Source organism: Numenius arquata, chromosome 2 (assembly GCF_964106895.1).
Source record: "Numenius arquata chromosome 2, bNumArq3.hap1.1, whole genome shotgun sequence".
NCBI classification, from domain to species: Eukaryota; Metazoa; Chordata; class Aves; order Charadriiformes; family Scolopacidae; genus Numenius; species Numenius arquata.
The window spans coordinates 24,834,812-24,857,939 of NC_133577.1; the positions used below are offsets into that span (position 1 = coordinate 24,834,812).

The 23,128-nt window shown below is 37.9% G+C and overlaps 1 protein-coding gene across 1 annotated transcript in view; it reads left to right on the plus strand.

Moving 5' to 3' along the window:
* Positions 1-280: 280 nt before the first annotated feature.
* RYR2 (ryanodine receptor 2) overlaps positions 281-23,128 on the plus strand; it is a 440,097-nt gene continuing 417,249 nt past the window's right edge. The window contains exon 1 of the mRNA XM_074144589.1: positions 281-544. Coding sequence (XP_074000690.1) covers positions 497-544 — 48 coding nt within the window. The 5' untranslated portion in view covers positions 281-496. The remainder of the gene's footprint in view (positions 545-23,128) is intronic.

Genomic DNA, 23,128 nt, shown 5'->3' on the forward strand with positions numbered 1-23,128 from the left:
CCCCGAGCCGTGTGAGGCCGAGGCCTGAGGGTCGGGCAGCGGCCGCCTAAGACGAGGTCAGCCCCTGAGGCGAGCCCCGCCGCGGCGACCGGCGGGCGGGCGGGCGGGGGAGCCGTCAGCCGCCTCTGCGCGGAGCAGCCAGTAAGGGGCGCTGGGCGGCGGGTTTGCTGAGCGGAGGGAGCCGGCTGCGGATCACCTGCAGCGGCGACGGGGGGGGCCGGGGAGCTCCGCCTCCCCCCCCTCCCCCGGTTAATCGCATCCCGCTCCCCCCACGGCAGGCACTGGCAGCGGGGCGGCTGGGCAGAGCTGTCAACCTGCTGCAGGCAGACGGGCACCCGCACCCTGCTGGCAGCAAGGGCCGGGCTGGGGCTGCCGGCTCTGCCGCCCTCGCACTTGCCCCAGCCCGGTGCGGCGCGGCCGTTGAGCCTCCTGCCACCACCACCGCCCGCCCGGGCACCGGGAGCAGCACCCGGGAGAAGGAGAGAGAGGGGGAGCCATGGCCGAGGGGGGCGAGGGCGAGGACGAGATCCAGTTCCTGCGAACTGTAAGCGCCGGGCTTGCCTCTCCCACCTCCGTGCTGGGGTGGGGTAGGGGGCCGGGGCCGGGGCCGGGGCCGGGGCCGGGCGGGCGGGGGGCTGCGGCGGGGGCGACGCCCGGCCCGTGCCCTGAGGAGAGCCGCGGGGCAGCGGGCACCGCGAATCTCTTGTAGGGGAGGCGGGGGGAGCTCCCGGCCGCCGGGAGGGGGCAGCGGGAGGCGGGTGCGCTCTGCCCCCGCCGCCCCGGGGGAGTCCTGTCAGGGAGGGCTCCCGAGCCCCAGCCCCTTCCCGCTCCACCCGGCAGCGTGTGCCCCCCGTTCCGGAGAGCGGAGGGGCGATGAGGCGATGCCGGGATAAGCGGGAGCGGGGCGGAAGCGGCGGTGCCCGCCCCGGGCTGTGCGGCGGGGGGACCGCGGGCAGGGCAAGGTGCGGGCAGCCGGGCGGAGGGCGAGCGGGGCGGGCAGCGGGGAGCCCCGCCGGCCCCCGGTACCTTTCCCCGCTGCCTTCCCGCCCGCCGGTGTGTTCGCGTACTGCAGATACTAACCGAGCAGCCCTCCCCGGCTTAAAAGCTGCAATCGCGCTCCTTTTGCTAAAATGGAATTGAATAATAAAAAAAAAAAAATCAAATCACCTCTCCCACCCCCCATCCCCTCCCCACCAAGGCTCCCACTAACTTGCAGGCGTTCTCCTCGTTGAGCACGGACTAATACCTTCTTTTTCTTTTTTTTTTTTTTTTTTTTTGATGTGAGCATCCTTTCTTTACTTCTGTTTTCTTCAGTCCAAAGCATGTTAAGGCGCTAGAGCATTTCTTGCCTTAGTTTAATTAATACATCGCGACTGCTGCATTTTGTGCTTATGTGGATTATTTTTCTTCAAGCAATGCTTTTAATTTGCCTTCTGGGCCATCTCCCAAGTGCTGTTTATATGCACAATCCTAGCAAGTTTTGCAGATGGGCATATTTGAATGGTGGTGTACACAAACCTTGTCACAGTTTGAGGAAAAATTGCTAAGATGTTTGATAAGTAGAGCTAAAAACACGGAGACTGTAGGGTAAAGCTTAGCTTCCTTTTTATTTAGTACAGTCTGATTTAGAAAATGTTCATGATCAGTGTCTTGTAAGAAAATACATTAAAAAAAGGAGGGGAAATATATGTGAAGCATATTCCTGTGCTGTTTGCAGCATTGTGGATCCTGGATCTCAGGCATCTTAGGTTTATTTCAATCAGAAACCATAAAATAATAGATATACATCCTATTATTCTTTTTTTGTTGATTGTTTGCTTGAGAAGTCTTAGAAAATCTGGTTTTACAGGGAACACAGCTGTTATGCAACACTGGCATGAAGATTTTCAACTTTTTTTCCTCTCAGCATTATGCGACTTCTGCTGTAGTGTTGTCTAACACCTAAGACAAAACAGAAAAACACTTATTTGAAAGATAATTTGTCATCGCATTCTATGAGAGTTTTATTATTAGTACTTCTCACTGGTAAACATTTTTTGAAGCCTTGTACAATGGCAATCTTACTGCAGGTTAGAATGTTAAGCTTAGCTCATGGAAGGGCTGTTATCTGAATGCTTAATAGGGAAGGAGAAGCAACGAGCATGCTAATACTGCTCTGCACATATACAGTAATGTTAAACTACAGCACCTGACAGCAGCAGCCCGTTATGTAAAACAGCGCTCCTGATAATGTGCGTCAGGCTTAATACAGATTTGGCAAACCAGCCTTAGACAATGCTTTAGAAATTTTTAGAATGTCGTACTGGTGGTAAAATGACCTTGAATATGGTAAACTGAGGCATAGGGGAGGCTTTTTGGGTACTGAAATTAAAAGGCCTGAGAAATATCATTTTCAGGTCAAGTTTTGAATCTGTAATCTGTAGTTGTATGTAGGTAGTGATTTTTACTCCTCTTTTCCTTCTACTTTGTCAAAGTTATGAACATTTCTTGGAAAAGTTAGTTGCTTTAAGACATATTGTCAATGTAGTTTTCCTTCACCTTGTTCTTAGAAAGTTTGGATTAGTATTCTCTAAAGCTTTTAGATGTGCATAGCTTTCTGAATGACATTGATAGAAAGCACTGGAAATTTGATATTACCTGGTAATTGCTGCAGTTTTTCTTTTTAGTTATTTATTTTTAAAAGAGTAATTAGGGATAGATAGATTCAGAAATAGTTTGGTAGATTAAATAGAACTTTTCAAAGAACACCTTATGCAAGCGAAAAAGCTTTCTGTGCTTTGAATACCTTAATGACGACATCTGTAGGCCTACTACACGTAAACAGCACTCTTCATGTTTTCTTTTTTTGATAGGAGCTATAAAATTGTGGGTTCTTTCTGATGTTTCAAAATTACTGTAGCATCTTTAGTTTACCCTGGAATGTTTAAAGAGAAATAAGAGATTTTATTCAATTAAAAAAAAAAATCTCTTTATTTACATTAAGCTACTAAACTGAACTTTTATTTGCAATCTACATGTTCATTGGTATTTTCTTTTTCCTTTCCTCTTCACATATTCCTGTTTGCCTAATGATTTGTCGTCTTCCTTTGCATTTTTTATTTTATTCACATTTCTTGATAAGGTGGTGTCATGCATTTCCTCCTACAAAGTTGCTGCTAGGGTGGATTTCTGTTTCTTTTGGGAATGATTTGAGTTTGATATGTTGCTTCTGAGAAGGGAATGTAACCTGTTAATGCCCTGGATTTCTGGAAGCATCAGTCCTTACATTGTTTGAGATAATTCCAGTCTGTCCGAAATTTAGCTCTGTGCTGTGTAGTTCTCCTCAAGGAAATCTTCTATAGTCCTGTGAATGACATGCTTCTTCACAGACAGGGGTCTACCTCATTACTTTGCTGAATACTCCAGGTAGAGATGACCCTGTATTATGTGTAGCCTTTTTTAGTCTTGGATACACATTCTCCTGACTTTTCCCACTGAATGCATACATGCTGTGAAAGAGGAGTGAAGAGGAGCAAGTATCATGATCTTGCTTTTATTAGTTGTGTGTCTGTGGAGGACTTCTTCCCTGTAGAGGATTTTTCTTTTTTTTAAATATCTGAAAGGAGAAAGATGTGTATAAAACAAAATAAACTTTAATTGTTTAGTCTTCCCATTCAAGAACCTAAAACATTTATACTTAATACCAAAATGCCTTGGTGTGGTTTTTTTTTTTGGTGTTTTTTTTTTTTTTTTTTTTGTTTTGTTTTGTTTCTTTTTGTTCTGTTTTGGTTCTTTCAGGATGTGTACTTTGACCAGAGTGAAAATAATTGAGAGTTTCAGGAGAGAACAGAAAATGTTTTTGTCTAAACGCAGAGGCTCCTCCCATAATGCACACATGCAAGGACTGTTTTTGGTTTGTTTTTTAATGGTGCAGAACCCTGCTAAGGGAAGGCCTTTGTGTGGAGTGGGGTGGTAAACTGATCATGGGATTAAAACAATTACAGTATTTCAACAAAACACTGCCTATGAGTATCCTTTGTATTCCTTGTGTTAAAGGTGTCCTGAATTTTGGGAGCAATATGTACTTAAGACTGATGAGAAATACGTAATTAAGTCACTTGTTCTTGGAATGTTCCTGATGCCAGTATGTATGGTTTTCTGGAGTTGTGGAGTTTCTGAAATTAGAGGCAGGTCTTCTTTTAGATGTTTATGGTAGGAGACACCACCAGGACACGCTAAAGTCAGGCCGACAGGGTTATGGCCTTTCTCACTGTCCTCTGAGACAGTGAAGACTACCATGCCTGTCAGCAAACAGAAGCATGATCAGTGCGAGCAGCACATTTTCCCCAACTCCGTTGAGGTCGTTATCTCCTTTTAATCTTTCTTTTTTTAAAAGATTGGAATGCTGATGTTCCACTGCATACTCTCTTCTAGTGCTTTTTCACTTGTTTAATTAGCAACTTGCAGTAAAATAGGATCTTTTATGTGAACATATTCTGTGCTGCTTTATTTTCTACATGAATTTAATTTTTCTGAGTGTGACTATTAGAGAAAAATGTAAGAGTACTTTCCAACACTGGAAAAGTACTTTTAAATGAAATGAAACATTATTTAGGATTCATGTGTGACATGCAAAAGATTTTATTCGCTCAGTGCTGGGATTTAATACTTCTGATAATAAAAGAATGGAGTTTATGGTAGAGAATTTCTTTTCATTCTGAAGCGAAGAATGTAATGTGGTCACCTCTCAAGGACAAGGAATTCTGTGATTCCAGAGTCAATTCTGTTCCAGATATTCCTTGTTATGGCACCATTTAAACAATGAAATGTCACTTTAAATATGACTAAAAATCATATGCTTAGATGCCATCGTGAATGAAGTTTCTGTGGAATTGGAGGATACAAAAGCAGCCTGGAAAAACAAGATCTGAAGATTATTGTAAAATAAGTTACTAAACTAAAGAAGAACTGTTATGTGAATCTCTCAGTGAAATATAATAGACATTTTATTTATTTATTTATTTCCCCAAGTATCCCTCGATGCTTCTCATATGCTACTTATCTTTAAAGGGGTTGATCAAAATACGTTGGATTCCGGTAGCTGCAATCATCAAGCATACAAACACGGCTGCCAGAATGCACTGAAGAAAATGCTCAAAAGGAATCTTGGATATTAGGAGGAATTTTAGAAGGAAAGAACACTGAAAAACACTTTGGCTAGCCTTGTTTATTTTAAAAAGTATTTCTTGTACCTGTCAGTATATGACTTCTGAAGATTCACCAGGGACTGGCACAAGAGACCACTGTTTAACAGCTCATGTGGGTGATGGCATGGCTGAGATTGCAGCATTTGTACCTTCCTCTCTAAGGCACTGCACTGCAGTACACATACTGAATATGATCTCAAATTCTATTTTGGAATTGAATTGGACAGGCTGTTTGTAGTGAACGGGTTTTAGCTAGGACACATAGTCCATTTCTTATTTGGGATTTACGTGTGAACATTTTATATATAAAATTTTTGATTCCCAAGTTGTTTGACAAAAATTTTATACCACCATTAAAATGATATTTCTGGATAAAATCAGTTGTCTAGTCTGTGTACTATCTTGTCCAGTGTTTTGCATCTGGAAGTTGTCTTTATCGGATGTGTGAGAAGAAGGCTGAGGAAGCTCTGTAGCAAATAGTTGGTTCACTAGGGAAGTTTCTTGCTTGCCCTGTGAGTTGGTTGACTAATGTTCTGAGACAGAGAGCTGCTTTTCCTCTCAATGTCTGAAGATGTTTTGATGCATGGTGCTCTTTAGCATTGTGAAAGTCTGAGGAAAATATATATTACAGTCTGTAAAGAGAATTCTAGTTAATTTCTGACCCAAGATTTAGAATGGTCTCAAGAGCTATGTCTGCCTTTAACTTCTCTACTTGAATGCTGCATTATTACAGGCGTATTGTAAAGGTGATTTTTCCTGTTACATAGCTGTGTGGAAAGTGCACAGGATCACTGTAATTCAGGAAAATACACCAGTCTTTCTTGCGCAGGCTGTGTTGAAGTATTTCTCTGAATCAAGGTAAAAGATTGGAAAGTGACTGTTTGGGGAAATGCTGACAGTAGGCTGAATTCAGGAAGTACATTAATTAAACTGAAAATATAGAGATCTTTTTCTTCTGATTTTTATACTTATTGATGCTTCATTTAAAACTCTGAGCTAGTTTTGATTTTGTTTTCTAAATTACACCTAGGCTTTTGCTTAAAGTTCTTGAATTGACTGAAAAAGTAGACTTGGCTTTGTGTGGATGACAAAAGAAAAGTCAGAAACTGCATATATATTCCTATATTTCCTAATAAAACTTGTTACATAAGTTTGTTTTGTTTGATGTCATGATACTGGTACATAAATAACCTTTGAACTGTAAAGTGAACGCATTTTATCAGAGTGAATGAAAGAATTTTAATTTCTCTTACTCTAGTTGTTGCAATTTTAATAATGATTAAGGGAAGAAGTCGGGAATGTATCTTCTATATTGTAACTGTATAAATTTTTTTTCTTAATTTATGCACAAAAAGAGTAATATCTCTTTACTCATTAGCAAATACTTACTTGCAAATGCTATGCATAAGTTGTTTTATGTAAGCATTTTTAATTCAGAACTTTGGTATTGATTGCAAGTGGACAGTTCCTCAAAAGAATAAATTCTCAATACAAGTAATTTCTAAGGTTGAGTGGGTAATGGTTTCCTGCTAATAATGTTCTAGACTTCATCTCTGAAAGTGATCTCTCTTGTAAGAAAAGTTCTGTATCTCATAAGTGGGAACTTCTTATTGACATAAAGTATCCGAAGCTGATTTCTGCCTTGATTGAGCTACTTGGCTTGAATTTTTTGCTAGAACGCTGAGCATAGGGTAATAGAGGCAGTAGCTAATGAATTGCATAATCTGAACACCCTGATTTTCTTATATTTTGTCCAAATTCATGCATATGCATTATACAGATGGCTATTTCATTTGGTCTAAGTTTTCCTTTGTTGGAATCTACTTGCATTCATAACATGAATTCTTGACATAATATTAATGGTACTCTGAAGTAGGAGGAAGAGGGTATGATTTTCCTGAAGAACGGGGCGGGGGGCGGGTGGGGGGGAAGAAAAAAAACACCCCAAAACTAGTAAAATGACTGGAAAAGTAAAAGCCAGGGCAGACTTTTAGTCCTAGGATTTGTCATTGCTTTTTCTCATTTAAATGAAGAAGCTTTAATAGACACTTTTATAAAATGTGGCAAATAAAATGATAAAAACTTGAGTAATACATTTTCTTTTAATGAAAGCTGAAAAGTGAATCCTGTTACTTTGTCCTTCAGACAGCTTGAAAACACCCATTTTTAAACCTTAACTGTGGTCAGGTGGAAGTGAAAACAAAGCACTTTAACTGGTATAACTATGTCGATAATGATACCCTGGAATTTCTCCTAGTAGCAAAGTAACGATAGCCTGGCATATTTTTCTGCCTAGTCTGTATTCTGCTAAAGACTTACACTGTGTTTTTCAATTGTATGGCACTTAAGACATGTCTGGCTGTGTTGTCTGTGGTACTCTGGGAATGGAAGGCCTCTGGAAGAGGCTGCCTGTTGCCTGATGCATCTCAGTAAATGAGAAAGGGCATAAAGGAACTAGTTTATATAACAATTTAAGCATTTTAAATGCAACCACAGCAATGCAGAGTTTACCGCAATATTGTGTGCCCATCAGGGGCGCAGCAGTGGTATTTCTCTGTTTTCATTGTAACAAATAGAGCAATTTAGGGCAGCCACTGCCTGCAACATCATCACAAAAAAGGTCACCCCAGTTTCCTAACGAAGGCTAGCAGGAAGTCCCTTGTGCTTTTACTGCAGTGTAGTTTTATACTGTACTCCCTTATTAATAAGCGTGAGATTTGTTAACTAATTATGTATTCACTTATGAAAGAACTCTTGCTTTTCTTTGTAATTTTTTACATAATAATGGTGGTGTAACTTGTCAGGTGCAAATATATTGCTGCTGCTAGAGCCAGATGATATATGTTACTCAGCTATAGATTTGAACAGATGTCTGTTTGAGGCATGTATTGTAATTTAATAGAATCTTTGCTTAGCTTGCCAGAATTGCTTAATAAAAACAAACTAGTATCTATGTGCCTACTGTTTGGAAAGTGAGAGATATGACAGTTAAGGTGTTATAACATGAGCTGTATTAACTTATTTGACAGTTGCAATTTCTGTTAATGTAATGCTATAATGGTCAGTTTTACAGTAATGTTAATGTATTTATAGGAGCACTCGCACTAGCAGCTGCATTGAATTTTAAATGAAGAGATGGGTTCACTCTTTCAATGTTTATCATAGTCAGGAATGACTTCCTCATAATTACGATGTGCTTGAAGAAAATTGGAAATATAATAGATTACCTAGAATAGACTTCCCAGAGGGACTTTGGCAAAAGTTGACAAGGTACCATTCTGTTAGAGGCATGGATCAGGTAATTTTTAACATGTGAGACTTTTTAGTGCAGGACAGGTTTTTGTGGGTTTTTTTTGTTTGTTTGTTTGGGTTTTTTTGTTTTTGGTTTTTTTTTTGATTAGGTTTTGTTCATATTCTGAACACTGTAGGACTACAGAGAAGGGTTAACAAGATCATTACATTTTGTGAGGGAGCTTCCTGGAGGATTTCAGAATAATTAGTGCTGTGTAACAACATACTTCTGTTACCTGATTGGTTTTTACTTGACTGTGGGAAATAAGATCTGATGGATATTAGTAGGCAGAACCAAATGCTGAACACTGGCATTGTCCTGCAGAGGAGGCAGAGGTCCTGTCTACCTCTGTGAAAATTTCTTTGGAATCCTGCTGTGAAAACCGAGTGCACTGAATTTGAAGAATGTCCCTGCTTAAATTCATCTTTCAAAGGAATGATGGAAGGAAGCAACCCAAAATCTGCATTGGCTGGCTGTGAGTTTTCCTGGGGATTGCCAGAAAGTGGAGTTATATTAGTGGAATCAAGCCAGAAACAGCTGTCTCTCACAGCTATATTTCTTCCTTTCAAACCAGGCAAAGCTGGAAAAACAGCAACTACCTGGGCTTTGTGTGGGATGCATTCTTTGGTTTCATCAAAGGAGAAAGAGGAAGGTATGCTTAATATGCCATATAATTTCTCTTGGATGAACATCTTCCATTCCTGTAACAGCCAAGTAGAATTCCTTATATAGAATTTAGATGGAGGAATGAAAGGAATTTGAAGAGTGTTCAAAGTTAGCCTAGGTAATTGGATAGATCTGCTTGGGACTCAGTAAACTACTGGATAGATGGATTCATTTACTTATAACTGATCCTTATTGTACATCAGGAATGTAGCCATGCTGATAAACATTTGAAAATCACCTATGGTGTGGTTATTTTCTAGTTACAAAGTGGAATAATTTAATTAGAACTAGCAGAGGCATAAGAACAAGCTAGATGATTAAACCTCTCTGTATGGACACATGGCCTTCATCCTGAAGCAGTCTTTGATAAAGCATTTGGTTCCAATGGTGACAGCAGCCACATAAATACCTATACAGATGGATAAGAATCCTTTAGCCCTGTAACAGTCATGAGAATGCTGTGGGGTTCTAACACAGAGGGTTAGACTGAAAGCAAGCATCAGTCACATGACTTTATATTTTTGACTATTTTCTGCCCTTTTGTGGAGTAGACTTTGCAATGCTAATGCATAGACAGTTATGTGCATTTACACGGTCTTGTTACGAGTACCAGGGAGATGGAAAGCATATCCCTTTTTCCATGCAACAGAACAGTTAAAAAAAATTCACAATATGTGGTGCAGGGAAATACTTGGTAAGAATGAAATGGAGATGGAGAGAACCTTTCTTCTAGTGTTACAGGTAATTTAATAGCCCTTCATTGCTAAAGAGTTGGATTAAACTTCTTATAAAAGCTTGTATTAAATAAATGTGGGGCATGGTTTTTTTCTGCCCTAGTTGATGCTTATGAAAAGCAAAGACTTGTCTCATGGTTTGATACGTACCAGCAGACAACTGAAGGAACCGCAGTACCGCGTTCATGCAGACATGAAATGCATGCATTTGTGAGAACTATCATAGCAAGTGTGGCTGATGAGATCTAACTCTTCTAATGAAGGAACTGATAGAGATCAAAGGCTGTGCAAATAACACTGAATGAATTTTCAGCACCAAAAATGTTAATAACGTTGCTGAAGTGTGATTGTTGAGGCAAAGGATCCATGAAGCAGTACCATCACAGATCTAAACATGATGGTAGAATAGTACGGATAACCCAGATAAGAGTTGCATTTATTTGTGTGTACGTAAGAATCTGGCTAATTTCTTCTAGTCTTAGAATTATGTAGCAAGTCCTTTAGAAAAGCTTGTGAGCAAAAAAGCACTAGTCTAGTACTTAGTAATTGCAGAAGAGTGATAGCTACATAGGTAAATCAAGAAAACATCTCAAATGCCATAGGTATTCCATCACTGTTGTCTGAATTTCTGTAGGGTAGGCTTGTGAATTACAGATTCACATACTAAGATGTTTTTGAGTAGGTCTTAGCATTATAGTTTGACTGCTTGGTCAGGTATGTTAGCCATTATTTACTCCTGAATCACTTTTAATATCTCTAATGTAGTGAACATGCATTTTAAAAGTAACTACTTTTGATACTGGTATTTTGATGGAAGAAGAACCTTAAAGCGTACAAAAAGAAGGCATTGCAAAATAAGTCATCAGTGAAGGCCTGATCTCCATTTTGAGCTGACCACGGTTCTTGTAGAAACACCCTATAAATAAACCCTGGTTTGATATGAGAAGGTTCCTGAAATGGTGTAGAAGAAATGCTGTTGCGTTTTGGATAGTTTCAGAACATTACTTGCAATGTTATGCCTCCAAGTCCATTTCTGAAATCTGTTAGCAATATCTCATACAAGAAGAATACTGTAATTTTTCTGTACGCTCTCTTCTGGTTCATTTGAAGTTGCTTTTCTTTGGACATTCAACCTTCGAGTCCAAAACTTTTTGTTTAATTTCTCTCACTCTTCCTCTTTCTTGTCAGAGCCACTGAGATCCCTGTCTTTTGGTATTGGGCTTGATTGCTCTTTCCGATTTAAAGTCAGACACAACTTCAACCTAAGCCTGTGGCAGAACTTGCTGTTTTTAGTTATGTATATAAGCATTCATTTGAATTAGTAGAAGGATATATTCCTTGAGGGGGGCTCTTAGATTTGGAGTTTTTCTCATTTTTCTTTCTTTTTCTTTTTTTTTCTTCTTAATTTCTCTCTTGAATCTGACAAAGGTCAAGGTCAGGGTTTTTTTTTTTTCTTTTTTCCTCTATCAGAACAAGAAAATAAGTGTGTTAAAAATGTCACATCAAATTTACTAAGTAGGAGAGAGGTCATTATGAGAACTTCCATAATACGTGCTGCTCCACATCATTAATATAAATGTGTGATTAGTCTGTATTTTCTTTCTCCTTTTCCTTTGCATGCTTGACCTCTGGAAAGTTTAGCTCATTGAGCTGAAGGTCTCCAAAATCCTTAATTTCAAATAAACAGAATTTATCTAGAAAGGGAGAGGGATGGAATGTAGGAGGGAGGGTTGTCAAATCTCATAGGTGAGCTTTGTCATAGGCATAGCACATTGCCTGGCTTTTCTCCAAAATAAAAAAAATGCTTTTGCTTAGAAGGTGCAATATAACTAGACGCAAAAAGAAACGCTTCCATTTTTGATGGAGTGGGAGGAGAAAAATGAGTAATTAGGTAGTGAGAATTATATTTTCATGTTCCTAAAGGTGAATGGAGGTATCTTTTTCTAGGTGAAATGCGTGGCTCAATTCAATAAAATCTGTATATCTGCATTTTTAAATACTGAAATATTTACACCTATTTATTGACTACAGCCAACTGAGATTGTAGGTATTTTTTTTCCTTCTGATTTAGGAATACCTGTTTTAATCTGCTGAAAATTAAATGAATGTGGTTTAAAGTTATATCAAGCTGCAATGCTGACATATTTCAGTGATAATATTACAAGCATTACTTTATTCTGATTATGTCAGAAGTAATGTACTGCTCTTTTTTTATTTTGAGATTTCTATTTGAATTCTAGTTTATAATTTGGATGTCAGCTGCAATTGCAGCTGAAGTCTCTGAATTTCTTCTTTCCTTATACTATAAATCCATTAGTGAAGCAGAATTAGACACTTTCTGTTTCATCTCCATTTTTTTTATTCTGCTTTCTGTTCTACAGTTTATTTTTCACTTGACAGCTGCAAAGTTAAAAGTGACAAAAAGTTAATCAGTGACAATATTCTTCCCTCCAAACCAATTTGTTTTGGGGGTTGCCCCTTTGACTTGGTAAATCACCTCTCTGCAGAAGTCCTGTGGCTGGCATGAGGAATTGTTTACTTTGGCCCTCTGTGCAGAGGAATGTTCTGCTGACTCTGAGAAACAGTAACGCCCACCTAGAGGTTATCAGTTTTCTGAAGCTTTAATCCTGTAAAGTAATCCAATTAATATAGTATGTAAGAAATGCTCAACCTTCAGAACTTGGTGGGGGAGATTTGTTTCCATGCATGGCGTTTGCAATTCTGTTTACATAGGAAGGCCTTGCTGCGCTTTTTGATTTACTAACAGAAAAAACTAACATGGGTCAGAACATACATTCAATGAAGGAATGAGTTGAATTGGGTAGTGAACTGTGTGGGAGTGTGAATGCTAACAAAGTTACTTCTTTATGCACCTATGTGACTTCCTGTTGATGAGTGAGGTTTTTTATGATGATTTATGTCTGTTACAGAATTACAGTTTGAGAATTGGAACCACATCTAGAGCTTGGGAAGCGCACTTTGTTGTAGTAAGTTCTTATTCAAAAGTTACAGTTTATTATTAGTGGTTGTACCCTAGTAATATGTTTTATTGGGAGTGGCAGAGAAACAAGGAGCTCTGTGAGTGAAATGGGTTTGTAGCCTTCTTGTATATCTTTAAACAGAGTAATGAGCTGAAGAAAATCCTTATATTACTTTCAAAATTTCTACCTGGATCTCATTTTCTCTGCTTGAGGAAGAAATTATTTTAATGGAAGAAATACATAAAACTGGAAGGTTGGTATAATAGGTTGTTAAAGGTTATTTTAATAGCAAAAGGATAGAGGAAAATACAGTACAAATTTTTTTTTTTTTTTGGCCAGAAGTCTAAAAACAAATTCTGTATTACATAGGCTGCTTCATGTAAAAACCTCTCTTACCTATTGCTTAAATTATATTGTGATGAGAATGTAAATTAATTAACTTCAGTATAATATCTAGCAGAATAATCTGCTGTGCATCCATTAGAGATTTTAGGAATCTATTTGCTGGGTCATGACTGCAAGGGTCTGTATATGGCTATGTATGTCTTTTTACAAGTCTGGTTCTGTTCTCACTGACGTTAATGTCAGACCTCCTCTAGGTTTTAACTTGAGCTAAATCATACACTAATAGCATTGTGCACTGTCGTATATAACATCCCAAATGTGTTGAATGCGTATCCTTGCCTGCCATTTTAAGCACAATTAATATTTATCTTTCTCATGCACCAAAAGTGTGTGACCTGGGTTTTGCACAATTACTTTAAAAATGTGTATGCATTGCTAACTGTCCTTAAAAATATTTACAACTAATTATTGGTAAAATGTTACAACTTTGCCACACAGATGTACCGTCTTGTCCAAATCTGCAAAGGTAATAATCTGTTTTATGTTCCTCTTTTCTGAGAAGAAAGCTAGATGTTTCTTTTTCTGCAAATCTCTCTGAAGTCTTTGTTAAGAAGCTAAAAGCAGAGTAGCATTTGTAATTTGTGTTGTGTGCTTTTGCTGTGTCCAGCATAAATTTTACTATGTCAATGATGGATCCTAAAGTCTGTTCTCATTTGGATTTGAGATTACATGTCCTCTTTCATTCACTCAGGAGGTCATGTATGTTGTGGGGAAGTACTGCTTTTTAGGTGCTTGATACGTACAAACCACTTATTTTTCCCATTTATTTCTTTTACTCTTTTTGTGTTATATTTTTCTTTATATCTTTTTTTAAAATAATCTTTTTTCTTGGTCTGTATTACAAGATTGGGAGATCTGTCTTGTCTTGAAGCTTTTACTTTTAGGTGAGTACAATTGCTTTTGCTTAGTTATTGAAGAAAGTTTCAATTATACTTCAAGGTAAGAAACTATCTTGTCGCAAAATTTCTGAAACATCTTAACCTCTCCTGTGGTTTTATTTGGTGTCTGCAAGCTGAACTTAAGCCTGTATTAGAAATACCAGCACTTCATGGAACTGAGATCTCACTGTGCAGTGTTTTTCAGTCTCGTGTTAACTATAGCAATGGTGAAATAGCGAAAATTATGCACACTTTCAGGTTCATTATAGACAGCAGGTAAATAGTAAAATAGGTCTGCTAGTTTTCGGAGTTCATCAGAATAATTTACCTTGTACATGGAATGCAACAGAATATATAATGAGAAAACATACAGGCAAAGGAATATTAAGGTCTTTACCTTCTACTCGCATTTTTCTACTCTGGTCTAGCACTTCAGCTCCTGGCTTTACAGTAAAACTGAAAGCCTTAAATGGAAATCTCTTCAACCAATTTTTGGTTACATATGATTTGCATGACAGTACCTGGTAACAGTCCTCTTCCAGCTTATTTCCTACTAAAATGGTCTGTAAGTTTCTCTTCATACTTACTGGATTTTCCATATGCAGAACCAAATCTTTTGTGCACCCTTGCATATGTTTTATTCTACAGTAGTCACTGCTTTCCAGTTGTCTTGTCCAGAGACTTCTGTCTCTGATGCCATGATGCCATGGTCTTATGGCTGTGTTTACTTAAAATGTTGTATAGCACTTTCTTTTTTTTTTTCCTTAAACACAGGAGTTAATTTTGATCAGAGTGAAGAAAGAAAATTGCAGTATTGATACATGCTTGAAAATATACATTATTTGCTTTTCTGTTTTTCTTGTTGCTGATTCATGGTGGTTATTGACCATGTAAGGATTTATGTATGGTTTTTTTTTTTTTGTGTCTAAACTAACCCATATCTGGAACGGAAACAAATTTCCAAACTTTAAATTCTTTCAAAAACACATCTCTTTCTTTATTAAGACTGGAGGGGTGAGCCCTAAATGGTAGTCCTTTGCCTTGAAGATAATGTTGAGAAAAATGGAAGAATGTATAAACAACGTGTTGCCCTCTTTTAAAACTGACCTACTGATATACCTTGTTTTGTTCTCTTGGTCCAACTCTTGCTGAAGTTACAGGTTAATATGTTTCTTGATTTGGATTTAGTATTATTTTAAAATGAAATATTCATATAAAAGACTTTATACCCTGAAGAGATAAGAGCATTGTAAAAAATCTTAAACTCATTGTAGTTCTATGATTTAAAAAAAATACAGTTTATCACACTTTTTTCTTTGACTATGGATAAAGAATTATTTTGACATTGTAATATTTATTATAGGGGAGTTGGAAACTGTTTTTATGTATTATTTAATATTTTCTGTTTCCTAAGATTCTTGTGGTTGGTTTTTTTGGGGGGCGTGTGTTTTCTTGCAATCAACTTTTGGTTTTTTTTTTTTTTTAGGCAAGCAGGAGCCATACCTTTTATTTGTCCTGTATCCTGTATTTTCTTTTTCTGTATCCAAACCCAAATTGTTTGTGTTGGTTCCCCCCCCCGCCCCCACCCCAAGGTAGAAAGCAAGCTCTAGTCTGTAATTTGTGTTCCTCGGTAACGGTACGGTATAGTAAAGGTACGGTATAGTAAAATCAGTCTTAAAAAATGTATTTATTTATGGACATGTGTTGCTGAAAGCTGTAGTAATGTGTGGGTTGAAGAACAGAAAAGAATTTGGGTGGACTTGGATACTTCTGGTCTGGAAGGTAGCCCAAAGCACGCACTTCTTCCACTCCTTATGAGGCGAGGGAAACATTGTTGCAGAAGAGATTTCCATCACCCCACTCAATCTTGCAAGACAGGAAACAGACCAGAATTGGCCTACCCAGGTTTGGTGCCGACTTCCAGGAGAAGTTTGTTCCCCGTTGACTTTTCACTGCACTAGCTTCAAACTTCTCAGCAGCAAGAGAAAGTTGGTCTGCAATGTATTGCGTTTCTCCCACCAAATCCTCTGGTCTGTGGAAGGCAGTTCTGTCATTGTACCTGATAATTTTTTGTCAGGTTCAGCTGGAAAAAAATGAACCTTTTACTTCAGTGCTAACCGAAGATTTTGAGTTCACACCCACCTCCTGGTGGCCAAAGACTATTTCTTTCATTGGATGTGTAAGAGAATTCAAATGAGAAAGTATGGTTAGTCAGCAGTGTTAGAACTCACTAGACTTTGGTTGTGTAACTTCTGTTATTTCAACAGTGTTCTTTTAATATCCTATCTAGAGATGATAGGTAGCTCTCTTAGCTGTTGTTTGCATGTTATATTTTCAGATTCAGTTATCTGTCCAAGGATTGGATTTTTACATGCTGTATGTTCAGACAGTATTTAACAAGCAGTAAAGACAAACTGAATGCAAGAACTAGTGCATTGTGATTAGCCCAATGCTGCAGAACAATAATAATTGCAGAGAGGAAGTCTTTGGAGCTGAAATGTGCACAAAGACCATCATGATCTTTTGAAATTCAGGGATGTGTCAATTGAAAATATCACTGTAATTGATGCATCACAATGTGATGCTCTTAAACTGACTCTGGAGGTTGAGAGAAGCTGCAGTTAAGAGATTTGGAGATGATCCAGGGGTCAATCAGAGTATTATTAAAGATTAGCTCATAGAAGTATCATTCCCACCTGATTAGTCAACAGGACATCTGTGAAACTGGCACAGCTTCATATGTGGAACCCTCCTCTCCAGTATTGTTTTAAATTGAAGGCTTTTCTTATGGATTACAAAGGTTGCTTAAGGGAACTATCAGACCACTGAGCCTCTTGAAAGGTTTTCATGACCTCTTTTTTTTTTCTTCCCATTTTTTTTCCCTTTCTTTTTTCCATTCTTCAGACTTTAGGCATTAAAAATACTGTTGCATTGTTCTGGTACACTTCAGTGCATTAGCTGTACAGCTCAGCTGGCATGGTTTTGTTGACAAACCAGGCTAAACAGAGAGAAGAATCAGGCAATTTCTTAGTCCTGGAGCTTGCAAGATGAAGAATGAAAAAGGTTTTGGGTTTGTGGTTGTTTTTTTTTTTCTTTCCCTTCAAGAGAATTATAAAACATGAGAAATTTAATGATTTATGACTGCTCCTAACTATTTCACTTGAATATGGTTTGATTTTTAAACAACAAATACTCTGGTGTTCATTTTTCTCTGTGGTTTAGCTTTTTCTTTGGATCGGGTGGAGGCAAGTCTGACGGGAGGGCTTGCAAGATAGTGGAGTCCAGGCAACTGTGAAAAATTAAGTAGTACTTTGTTTAGCTATAGTGAGGCTGTATTGATCAACTGTGGAATTAATATTATGGATTCAGGCTACTTGTTGCTTAAGGAATTTGGGATCTTTGAAATATTTAATCAGTTTAATCTTTGATTAATTCTTGACGCTCTATCCTGATAGTTAAGAGTCGCTGTAGAAAGCACCTCTATGGGTGACTATGAGTGAAGATAATGAGGGTCCTATCACAAAATATGTTTTTATTGCTAGGGAGAGAGTGTGGTCTAGTTGACAGCACATTGGCTAAGGAGATGTAGTTTCTGATTTCTGGATGCTTATCCTCTGAAGAGGAAGCTTAAATACAATGTTGTTGGAATATAAAACAACCCTCGGATCCCTCTTTAGGTATAGAATAATCCTCAGCTAAACTGAAGACACATAATCACTGTATCTTCAGCTGTTAAGACTGGGTTTGTTAAAATGTGAATCAGTGTGTGTTATCATACCCAGATTTCAATTTAAAATTTGAAGATGAAGTTGCATTCCTCTCACTGTAAATTGCCTGGAGACAGATTGATCAAAAATATAAAGTCCAAATTAATTATAACCATCACTGTTCTCCTGCTGATTTTGGCTGCTTCTGGGCACTGAGCAGGTGTTTTAATTGAACTGGGGGGTTCTTGGTGATTAATGCAGTCTGAATAGCTAAATTATTATTAATGCAACGCTTGGCACTCACAGAATCACTGAGGTTGGAAGGGACTTCTCAAGATCATCTAGTCCATCTAGCTTTTGAACATCTCCACAGATGCAGAGTCCACAGCGTCTGAGGGCAATTATTCCAGTGTCTGTCTATCTAGAGAGTTTTAAAAAAGTGATTTCTTGAGTTCAACCTGTCTCACCTCGGGGCTTGTCGATAGTTTTAGAACCTATGCTGGTCCCGGCAAGACAGCATGAACTGTCTATGACAGAATGAACTATACTATATACCATGACTGCAGGATTTTCCCATAATGAGTAAAAGTACCTTTTTAGAAGAACTTCTCAAAGAAAACTTATTCACATTCAGATTTGGTCAGTGGTTAGAATACTCCTGTAAGATCTGAATTCAAATTCAGTCAGTCAAAATCTCCCTTATTCCAACTCTGGACATTGGGCAGTGAATTACAAAACCTTTTGAGGCATGCTTGTTTTCTTTTCCAGAAACAACATGAAAAAGAAATGTTAAAACAACTTTTTCATTAGGAAGTTACCTTCAAACTTCTTTGGGAATTCCAATGTTAAAAGATACTTTTTTTTCATTAGTTTTTTTTTTTTTTCCCTCTTCTAGTCTAGTGCTCATTCTTCATAGAGAATGTGAACCTGTATTATGCTCCTTTCAATTTAAAGAAAACAATTCTTTAAGAACAGTACCTAACTGCTATATAAATCACTTCAGATGGGAGTTCAACGCAAAGGGAAAAATGTTATATGAAAGATCCTTTAGATTTTATTGTATGTAAAATCTTTTATCGCTATCAGAGTGATAAAAAAAGCCCAATTAATTTGATGGCCACAGTGAACAAGAGGAGGAATTTCTGCAAATCTCTGTAAATAAGAAGATATAAAACTTGAAATGTTAAAGTCAGCTTTGATTTGAGAGAAAGAAAACGTTGAAGAGCTTTTTTCAAGGAAATATTTGGAGTCTTTAGATAGTTGCACAGAAATATTGCGTCACTTTGCATTTGCAAAGCTGAGTTTTCCCCGCTATGTGAATGGTGTTAATTCCAGCTCATGAGCTGTCACAATCTGACTTTTAATATGCAACAGGAAAGTTTTACAGTTTGGTCTCTAAACCAAAGCAATCCTTTTGTTAGTGTTTCCTGATCAAGGATGGGGTCCCTAAACTGTCAGTCAAGTTAAAGCAAATCTGGCTGGTTTTGGCACCGTTTCAGTGCGAGACATGATACTAAAACATTAACATCTTGATAAGATGTTTTAATGTTTCTATGTGGTGCTGCCTTGGTGATAGCAATCAAGAGGTAGTGATGCGACGTGCTAGTGTAGATAACCTCCCTGTGGTTTAACCCAAATTTTACTTAGTTTTGCTTGGTTTAGTGTCTGTAGTTGCTTAAAATGGCACAAGTTGCCTGTGATTTCTCCACCTTCACATCTCGGCTCTGTGAGAGGCATCCATAATGGAAGTTCTTAAAAAGTCATGTTAGGGATGGTTACATGGTAAAGACCTGTGTTTCCTGTCTGGCAATAGGTGCTGCAGTATATAAGTGACTGACACAAAGAAACTGTTGATAAATGGTGCTGGCAGAAAAGAATTTTGATTTGTGGTCTGTCACTAAAAGAGCACTTGTTTTGTTGGACTCTTGACTGCTTGTGTGTGTGTGTGTATGAGTATGAATCAAAGTACATGAATATACACAGGAAAATGGTCAGAAAAACAATGTGAATAGGAATCTACTGAAATAATTTAAATCATTGTTAGAGGTCCCAGTCTGTAGTGAAAGATCTGCTCTGTCTATAGACTGGTACTTCTTGTCACCCTTTAGTTTGATAGGAGATAATATTTACATGGAAAATTGTATTTTCCATATGTATCATTTGTACCTTAATTCTGAAAAACTTGTATTTAGTTCTTATTTCCTTAACCTATGGGTGTGAAATAGTGTAAAGTGCCTTAGATTAGTAATGAAAGTATACATGAAGGAAATGAAGTTTGGGATGGAATTTGAAGAAAGAAAACCAATTACTATGTCTTTCTATGAAGACTTTGTAGGTCTGAGGAGAGGGGAGGAATGGATATCTTTGCTAGGGAAATAAAACCTGAAGAGCTACAATGTGTATTCAGTTACTAGAGGAAAGATCACAGCCGTTGGATACAAGAGGAAACAAGGGACAAAAATTATTATTATCGATTGTATTACATAGTGCCTGAAGGGCTCAGCTGAGGCGAGGGTGCCCCTATGCTGCTGTACAAAAGTGCAGTCACAGTTCCTGCCTGAAAGAGCATAGACTCCACATAGGCAAGATGGAGAAACGCTGAGGTGAGATGAACGGAGAGGGAAACGAAGTAGTGTGCCCAGGGACACAGAGGGTGTCTTGGGGTCCATTCTGGGCTCCTCTGATGACTTAAAATACAGACACATGGAGAGCTATGCTATTGAAGATGAGGACATATAATATGGACGTTATGTGGGAGGGTACTGGAAGTTGGTGCGTAGATTCAAGGCCTAAAGGATAGAAGACTGGACAAAAAAAGGTGACTTTATTTGCAACTTATTTGATGGCCATTATCAGAAATATGTGAAGAGGTCTGTACAAAATGTATAGTACTGATAATTATAGCATAGTTGGAAAAAAAAAATCACAGTTACTGAATTGGAAATTCCAAATTCTGGTTGTGTGGTTGATTTTAAACTGTGCTTGGCCTGTACTGATAATATTTAAGTAGTATATATTATGGTTCCTGTGTTCATGGCATATCAGAATAAAAAGACTGGGAGGAAGTTCTTTTTGATAAGCCATTCTTAAAGGAGAAAATAGCAGGGGGGACAGAACAATTATTCTGAGTAACTGTATAGCCAAGTAATAACTATAAACCTGGAAACTTGAAAGTGTTGAGTCTTCTTTTACTGAGTTGCGTGGGAGCGTACACATCCTCCCAAAAAATAGTATTTGAGTAGAATGTTTTGTTAACAGTGAATAAGAAAGAACAACTAATTTGTCCATTGACTGTCCTAAGTTTCAAGTGTTAATGGATAAGCTATAAGTCTGCTCCAGCCATGTGTGGCAAAACCTGAAGGGAAGTCTGGCATTTGTATAATCTTTATGGATGTAATAACCACATATTATTTGTTTTGATTCCAAATGATTCTTAATGTCAATTAGAAGGAGGAAGCTAGGCTAGTAAGCTGTGTGGATTTTTTTGGTGGTTTTTTTGGTCTGCTCTCATTTGAAGTGCTTTGCCTACGTTAGAATTTCCTTAAGTGCTTAAAAAGAAGTTGAAATTGGAATTGAATAAATATAGGAAATCTCAGAAAATTTTTTCGAGGAGATGCAAGTTGTCTTTGGAGGTAATTTTTAACTCGTATGTTTGTTTCTTCTGTGCACCTACAGAATGTATATTGTTTCATGTACATTGATTTATTTTATCATTCTGTGTTGCATATGTACTAATATTATAGGTGGTCAATGCAGTTTTTATTTGTGCTTAGACATGAGCTTTATTAAATGTTATTTCTTTTCAGCTGTATTATGTAAATACAAGATACCTTCTGGATGAGGAGCACACTGTAATTTGCTGTGAAAGAGTATGACCATCCTTAGTCATGAAGACAGATGCCGTGAGAAAGAAGGGTCCTTAATGCTAGCATAATTTAAACTCTTTAATTTGCACTCTAAAATCTTAAATTGTAGTTAGCTATTGAATTCCCTCCCTGAGTGTCAGTCTGTTATAATTACTGTAGGAACTTTTGGATGAAGTATTTTAAGTGAGGATAATTAATTCTTAGAATCTGTTTATTCTGTTAGAAATATCTATTCTGTGGAAAGAGTGAGAATTTAGTTTCATTTTTTTGTTCGTTACATATTGTGGTTTGTTTGTACAGGTGCAAATAATGAAAAAGCAATGAGCTAGTAAGACCTTACAGGTTTTTTGGTTTGTGTTCTGGTAAAGCAGTGAATTTGTAGTTGGAAGCTTGAGTAAGAGAGACATTTGATGGTTTAACACAACAGATTCTTTTTCTTTGTGGAAGCTACATTTAGTAAGCTTTGCATAGGTCAAGATTTTTTGGTTTTGTTTCAGTACAGTGAAAGAATGCTTTTCTAGCTCTATCTTCTGTCTTTCTTTTCCTAGGCAAGTTACTACACAGATGTCTTCTCAAGGTATTACTGGGTTGGAAGAAGAATGAAGGATGATTCTATGGTTGTGGTTAAGTCCCAGTGAGAACATTTTCCCTCTATTTAATGATTCACCTGAAATTTGAATGATCATCTGCAATGGTGAATAAAGAAGGCAAACAGAAGCAAAGATATGCAACCTGTAATACACTGTTTCTAAAATGAGCAGAAATACCATACAAAGATGGAATCTGAAGATTTAGGCAAAAGAGGGATGTCACTCAGCATGAAGTACCAACTGTTTTCAGCTTATTTAGTATGCAAGAGCATACTTACAGATGACTCACAGTTTAAAAAGCCTTAAATAAGATTGCCCAAGTATTTGGTTCACTTCAGATGATGGAAAGACACTGTAAAAATAGTAATACAAACTGTATCCAGTTGCTCTTCCTGATTTACAGAGTTTTTATGCCTTTTTAAATTTTTTTTGGCCAGGCCCTATATTACATTCGTGGATATATGCTCCTCCCCACCGTTGTCTTAAAATATTCAAAGAATGCCTTAAAAAGAATAGTTAAAAGAAATTATGTGGGACTGCACTTTTAATTTATGATTTAATGTCAGAGGTTTACCTTACTCAGGAAATACACATTCCAGGATAAAATAGTGCTTGCTGTCACAAAAGGAAGGCTATTCTAAGAATTCATCTCTTGCTAGTGTAGTGTGTTTCAAAAATCTGTGTATCTTCTGCTGTATTCTGCATCAGTGCTCACAGTGAAGTAAGTTGGACTGCTTTTATCCTTAATTGCAGTGCTTTTATGTGTCGTATTTATTTATTTACTATAGATTATATAAGAACATAAAAATAACTGAAGACCAAG